Source organism: Aplysia californica, unplaced genomic scaffold, assembly GCF_000002075.1.
Source record: "Aplysia californica isolate F4 #8 unplaced genomic scaffold, AplCal3.0 scaffold00177, whole genome shotgun sequence".
NCBI lineage: Eukaryota > Metazoa > Mollusca > Gastropoda > Aplysiida > Aplysiidae > Aplysia > Aplysia californica.
The window spans coordinates 1,184,318-1,191,891 of NW_004797447.1; the positions used below are offsets into that span (position 1 = coordinate 1,184,318).

The following is a 7,574-nucleotide window of genomic DNA, read 5'->3' on the forward strand; positions in this document are numbered from 1 at the left end:
ACCACATGCAGGAATTTAAATACTAGACCTTTGGAGTTATATACAGATACATACTCTAAGAGCAACACACATCTATGCTCATTCTGACAATCAGTGTGCAAATAAACATTCTGCGCTAAATCACTGCAAATAAGAAGAACACATCCAAGTTTATTTAATCACAGTTTTTGGTAGCACAAATAGACAGCTCATTACTGGACCAATAAACACATCACCAGAAAGTATTTGCAAATAAATAAAACACTTCAAGGTTTATTCAGAGACAATAGTACCTACAAAAGTAGTCATCTCATAATAATTACAGTGCGGTCAAAAATTCGTGGCGCGACATTTTAAAAAAATCTCCTCAACTATTGAACATATGTTCTCCAATTTTTGCTCAGTGACTTGATCTAGTATCAATTTGTTTTAACAGATTAATATTTTTGTAAACACCAGCTAGCTGTATTCTAGAAATTTCTTTAATAAGTACTAATAAAAAATCCAAGTGCGTGGTTTCTACAGATTTTTTAATGTTTACAGCTGGGGCAATATAGCTTTTAATAGCAAGTTCGCCAGGTTTTTCTAATCGGGACATTACGCTTATTGAACGCATGTTTTGAGAGCCATTAGTGCAAAAATGTGTTCCCTATAACAATAATTTCTTGTAACAAGTTTTGAAAGTAAAAATTGTCATTCATGAGCTGTGACGTAGGCCATATGCGTAATCAAAATGTGTGTGAGAAGCTGGAAGTACTGTGAACAATCTAATTTTACGTGTGACAGAGATTTCAAGTATTTTATATAAATCTATGAAGAAAAGCTTTCTTAATCTAGCCCCAATTGTTCTGGAAAATATGATTTAGTTAAGACAAATTGATACCAACTGCTATGCAAAGTATGGGTGACATTGATTATTCCCGTTGAAGAGATGTTAGTGGATAAGTTGCACCACGAATTTTTGACCGTACTATAGTTGTGTGCAATCGTACGCTAATCGTCAGTTGAAACATACGAAGCGCAGAAGGGGAAAACAAAACATGACACTTTTTTTTGTACTTTGATTTAAACAAAAATTAAATGTGGCACGTTATTCTCATCAGGCTCTCGTCAGTCTTTCGGCATGTGAAATAAGTTTTTGGCGTCATCTGAAAGCTTGTTCATTTTTTCTATATTTTGATGAAAAAAAAATACCCATGTATCTTCAATCGAAGTCGAGATATTTTCAATTGAATAAGGTGAGGTCGACTGGTTTCAGAGGTAAAATAAGTTCGAAAACAGCTTCCAAAGTTTTGTGACTTCTATAGCTTGAGAGTCTTTGGAAACTGAAAATGTACGTTGTTTGTGCCGTAAATCAACGCTGTTTCAGTAAACTACAACAGAACTTCCTTCCTTCCTTCCTTCCTTCCTTCCTTCCTTCCTTCCTTCCTTCCTTCCTCCCTCCCTCCCTCCCTCCCTCCCTCCCTTTAGGTGTCATTGCAAGTGGTACAATGCCGTAGCTGCTCCTCCCTCCTCTCCAGGATCCACGAAAGGATTGGCTTGCTGATTGTGGAAGCTATCAGCTGGTGGGATATTCTTCTGGCTTTTCCACCCAGGTTTCTGTCTTTCCCCGACCCTAAAGCACTCACACTCTCCCCTCTCCTATGATATTTTGTTTTCAGAAGTCTCAGTATGTATATCTCAGCTGTTGATTGGACCACATTGATCTGGTAGTGCCTCACGTTTGTCTTAGGGTTATTTCATTTTGCAACTTTTGAGGGCTATCTTTGTCAGAAACATTTTGTTTTGCAATTTTTAAAAATTTTCTCAAGATCTTTTTAGATTTTGTCTTTTTTAAATTTTTTTTATTTTTAGCTATTTATCTAATGGGTACACTTTCCTCTTTTGAGTTTGGCTCTAAATAAAATCCTCCTGATTTTTATAGCAATAAGATGGAGGGTGGTTTTACAAAACTTGAGTTGAAAATTAGTTTTATATGATGCTACAGCTGTTGCTGTTATCAATGCTGCAGGGCATCAACTCAATTTGCCTGTAAACTGTTTTTTTCACAGCATATGTGAGATAACCATTCTTATTATCTGTATTTTTTTTCCTCAACCCCCCCAGGTACATCGCCTGGGCTGTACTCGGACGAGGAGGTGCAGGACATTGTGGGTCACATGATGCCCGGCGGTGTCCAGACCAAGCGCGTGGACAAGATCGAGCAAGCGTTTGAACGTTTCATCAAGCGAGTCCGGCAGAATTTGCATGTTATTGTCTGTTTGAACTACAAAGGTTAGTAACTGTGTAGGAGCTGTGACTTTGTGTCAGGTCAATGTGCTAGGTAAAGTACATTTTCTAGAAATGTTATATTTAAAGGAAGGCTTCAGAAAAATTGGTATTGTTGTTAGGTCTCACAATTACAATATTGTTATTGCATGTTAGATGCTTGAATAGTTCACCTTAGATAGGTAAACATAATTATTCGAGATCATCTTTGTGCTGAAATATGTCCCACTCAGCTCAAGCTGGTCCTGAAAGGCAAGGTTAGTTGCAGGCATTCTCCTAAATGATCTGTACTAGAAATTTAAACCTCTTCAACAATATGTCTTGACCAGTTGGCAGAAAGTACCTATACTCACTGAGAAAAGGGCTACATTAAGCAAGAATTTCTAATGGTAGAAGTAAGGGACAAAGAGAGGAAGGGAAGGAGAGCAAGAGAAAGTGAGAAAAAGAGAGAGAAAAGCATCAGGATGCCATGTGTGTAAATTTTGTTTTGCAGAGGCTGGTGAAAGTGCTCTGTCAAGTTTTTTTCAATAGAAGATCAACAAGGCTCACTTATCTCATCTCATTTTATACATCCTATTTTATCTTTCACTGTGTCTTATCTTATCTTATGTGGATATGATGCCCTCCTGATCCTAAGAGTACTTATTTTTACTGTTTCTCTTTCATGCCCTACCCCTCTAGGAAACAGCTTCTCCACAGACTTTCACGCCCTGCAGGACAAACTCCACACGTACCCTGGCCTCATCAAGAACTGTTTCAGCATTGACCTCTACCTGCCCTGGAGTTTCCGTGCCCTCTCTCAGGTGGCCCGTGCCTGGCTGGAGGACACCAAGTCGGGGGTTAGTCTACTAGTGTTTTAATTTGTGGGTTTTTATTCTATGTTTCATGGGAAACTGAAGACTAGTGTCACCAAGGGTGGACACATGGTGTAGGAAAGAATAGTCACTTTTTGACTTTCTGAGCTGCAATTGGGAAGAGACTAGAAAGGAAGGTTATGCTTTGAAAATGTCATCACAGGATTTAAAATGTGGACCAAATACAGCAGATATGCCATTGTCTGTAGTAGCAGAACATTGTCTTCTACACCACTGTTACTGCTAATTCGACAATTCCTTTTCACCACTCCTCCAGTGATAGTGACATCCCATAATGACAACAATGATGATGATGACTGCTGGGAGTTGACATCATTGTCTTTCTGTGGCTTCTTTGCTTTCCTCTTTTGCTGGTTTGTCTCCACTTTCACGTTGTGTGTTGTCAGTGAAGGTTAGAGAAAAAAAGAAAGATGGATGAATGATGCTCCAAGAGAATGGAGACAGATGTGCAACTGGAGACTCAGGTTGTTGTTTGTTGATTCTGTATGTTTTAAGTTATGATTCAAAAGTAAGGCTTAGTGATAGAATATATATGATTATTTATATTTTTGTTTAATCAAGAGAACTATCAAACCTGCTCCAACAACCGCTTCTCCCAGACAATCACTCGTACAAACAACTACTTTCCCACTTGTTCTTGCCTTGTGTTTTTTCTTCTTTACAATGATACTGTCGAAGTGGACTACCTGTCTAAGACAACAAAATGATCACATTTGTCATCACAATGGGTAGGTATCTTGGACAGGTTTGACGGTATTGCCTGAGGACGGAAATGCTTTTACCCTTTTAGTAAATTGTATGTTGTTGTTAATTGTATTAATTTTACTCTTGTAGTTTTGTCCTTTATCTTTTTTTTTTTTAAATCATTGCGAAAGAGAAATTTGAGTCCATGGTAGTGCTTTTAAATATTTTTATACTGTCTCAATGTAGCTTTAACACCCTCTATATTTCTTGTTTGTCTCTTACACAGGTAAGGATTCCTTGGAACCCTCACAGGAAAATGGAGCAAATAGAAATGGCGTCCAACACTATGGCCTACATTCACTTGTCTGCCAAGGCCGCCATTGAGAGGCAGTTCTGCCACCAAAAGGAGCCACTGAGAATCTTCACACCTCTCACGTTCCTGGAGTTTGTTCACATCTTCAAAATAGTGGCTGCATTCCTTGTGAAAACAGAGAAGGTATCTGGCTCTTCATTGTACACACATTCTATGATTTACAAATGAATGCCCTTTCACCCATTGTTTTAAGTTTCATAGATGGTAAAAGTGGGTTTTTTATCAGTTGATGACTTTAAACTGTGAGTTAAAATGTACAGTTTGTGCATATTTGATAAATATGATCAATATTATGGCGCATTGTCATTCAAGCGTTTTTAACAGAGAATGGTCAACTTTTAAATAACTGTTTTGTCAACTGGAGCCAGTGCAGTGTCTGCTAAAGAGGTTTAGCAGCGTCTCGCTTTCTATTCTGTAAAACTAAAAGTGCAGCATTGTTTTGATCAGTTAAAAGTTTTTTCACTTTCTCAAGAGATGTTCCTGATAAAAAGAGTTACAATAATAAAATCTTGATAAAACTAAATTATTTATTAATAAAGCAGTATACATTCTATTGATTAGACGATGTCTTTTGCCTTTTTCCTGTTATAAGTGACTTGAGTATGTGGTATGTCGTTTTTCTGTTATTAGTATGACACGAGATGATACATTATATTGTTCCTGTTCTGTAAAATTAATTGAAAATATCATGTTGTTGATATGCATTCTTAGTGTTTGCTGTTTTCTATCTCTTGTCCTGGGGGGTGAAAAAACTGTTATTGTGCTGATTTTCTGAAAGAACAATGCAAGTTCAGGAAATGAAAATGATGAAGTAAACTTTTGTGGTGATAGTTGTAATAGTGGTGTTGTTTTAGGGGACCTGGCTGCAAGAAGATTTTGAAATATAGACTAAGGCTGAAGTAACACTAGGAACAAATGTGTTTTAAAATGAAGTCTCAAAAGTGCAAAAGCAGGCGCTTGGCAGCTTCCTCTGATGTCTTACTTCTGCAATGTCCCATTGTTTCTATAAATCTGTTGTGCTTTTTTTTTAGCTGCCAATGACTATTATTATGACATTGTGAGGCAACCAGAGATAGTAAAGGTCCCTCCTTTTTTCTGTCATATAGGGCAAAGGTGTCAAATTTGAGCAGGCTCTTAGCAAGATTGATGAAGCTTTTGGGAGCATTGCTGAATTCAAGAAAGAGGTTTCTGACCTTATGCCACGTCAGAAATCTGCCAACTCAGAGATCCGAGATCTGGTCACACAAGTGGAGACCCACAAGCAAGAATACATTGTGGTAAGTGTCACACTCAACTTGTTCTTTAACTTGTCAGTTTCATCTTTTCTATACTCAAACTTATATATTGACAATAGTTTAGGTCTATATTAACTTATTGAATGTGGAACGATTTTACCATTAAGTTTGTGTTATTTAAATGTATTGACAGATAATAGGCTTGCTATACAATAGTTGTGTTTGTTTTTGACTGTGTCAGAGATGTGTGGCTTTGTGGTGAAATCATGCGCTTGTCAAAATGTTTAAACTGAAGAAACTGATATTTTCCTGCCTGTTAGACAATTTTTTTCTTTTTTTCTTTTTCATTTTAATTCAAAACTTTTATGTCCTTTTAAAAACTCATTTTCTGCATGTTTTTCTGGAAAACATTGATCAAAGGCAAACCCCCCTGTAAATTTAGTTTTCAAAGGACGTTCCAAGTTTTCGAATTCAACAAACTTTGGCAGCCATAATTTTTTTTGTGACACCAGGTGATTTTCAACTCCTTCAGTTGCAAATATCTCAGCTTCTAATCGAGATAGATGGGTATTTTTTTTTTCATTAAAAGCAAGACTAGTGAACAGGCTGTAAGATGATACCAACAACTCCTTACACCTACAAACTGATGAACACCTCATTCCACCTCATCGGAACACATCGTTTTCGTTGTCTTTCAATTGTTCCCCATTTCTCTTTCTTCCCTCCAGGCATTGGACAAATGTAAAACCCAGGAAGAGAAAATCATCGAGTTGCAAGTGCCTCTTGAGAGACTCAGGAAGTCAGCTCAGTCTGAGTTTGACAAGGTACTCCAAGTGTTTGTGTATGAGCATCATCTCTGCCAGACTGTTTGCAATAATCATGCAGTCTCTACTTAAGACGCACAGCTACAGCTTTTACTTTTTTTAATCGAGTTAGAAAAAGACAACATGAGGATGTGTAATGAAGTATAAAGTTTTCATAAAAACATAAATAATGTATCTGATTGTCTCGCTTTGAGACCATGAAGGTTTTTTAATGCAGGGATCATGTCACTCTTCTTTTTTGATAACATTTTCTTTTATTTTAAAACCTTCAGGTAAACCCCATTTATGAGGCAGCGGCCCAAGTGTTGGATAACCTGGACTATGCTTGTGTGGAGGAGTTAAAGAGTTACCCATCACCTCCAGAGACGGTCGAGTATGTCATGAATGCTGTCTGCCTGCTTTTCAACAAGCCACAAACGTAAGAGATATTTACTTAAATTCTCTTTTCGAGGATGGGAGATGGGGCAATCTTTGTGTTGGGCTTTGTATTTTTGTTTTTTGCGGGGGTTTTTTGTTTTATTTTGAAAGAGGAAGGAGGGTGGTTCAAGGGATGGTAGGGTATTTTATAACATTCTTTGCTTTAAATACTGTATTGTGTAGGCCTATAACAGCATGATATTTCATCAGTTAAGGGGGCTCGATGCTTACGGGACAACATTTTTAACTAAAGACAAACTGAAACAACTTTTGTCACAGGCAGTAGTATGAGACAAAAGATTCATGTTCAACTGTTGACACACTCGATTACATAAGCTGTTGCCATGGAAATGGCAGCCATCTTGAAAATTAAATAGACATTTTTTTTTCGCCACCATTTCTACAGTTTTTAACTTTTTAAAATTCTGTAATGTGCAAAATGGCACAAATAAATAGGTGCTTCCAGCTTGTTATTTTGATTTTTGATACTATACTTAGAAAGTATCCGAAATTGTTATCAAAATTGGGGATATTGAATTTGATCTTTTAAAAAAAGTATTTTTAATATGAAAAAAAATTGTAAAAAAAATTCTTAAGCAAAACTTGAAAAACTAACAAGCCGTGACGGTGGGTAGTGAAGGGCTCACGGGCTTGAGCCCCTAACCCCTCCCCACCCACCACACCCAACTCTATCCCAAAGCAAAGGAAAGTTTCTCCATAATGAAATAAGCAGTTGAAACCGTTATGACCGCACGCAATGAACACAGAGTGATCAACTTGTCGGCTTGCTCGCTTATCCAATCACTCTTGTCACCGCTTACAACTATAGTAACCCAGCAGCCAATCAAATGTCTTTAGGGCTCAGCAAAGACGAGCCCTTTTCCCACAGTCCGTCCTTAATGAAATCTTCTTGTGAAAA

At 37.4% G+C, this 7,574-nt stretch overlaps 1 protein-coding gene across 1 annotated transcript in view; it reads left to right on the plus strand.

Annotated features, from left to right (window-relative positions):
• LOC101860812 (dynein heavy chain domain-containing protein 1) overlaps window positions 1-7,574 on the plus strand; it is a 115,475-nt gene that overhangs the window by 77,340 nt on the left and 30,561 nt on the right. Inside the window, exons 72-77 of the mRNA XM_035969741.1 lie at window positions 2,086-2,253; window positions 2,929-3,086; window positions 4,093-4,302; window positions 5,286-5,456; window positions 6,143-6,238; window positions 6,511-6,656. Coding sequence (XP_035825634.1) covers window positions 2,086-2,253; window positions 2,929-3,086; window positions 4,093-4,302; window positions 5,286-5,456; window positions 6,143-6,238; window positions 6,511-6,656 — 949 coding nt within the window. The remainder of the gene's footprint in view (window positions 1-2,085; window positions 2,254-2,928; window positions 3,087-4,092; window positions 4,303-5,285; window positions 5,457-6,142; window positions 6,239-6,510; window positions 6,657-7,574) is intronic.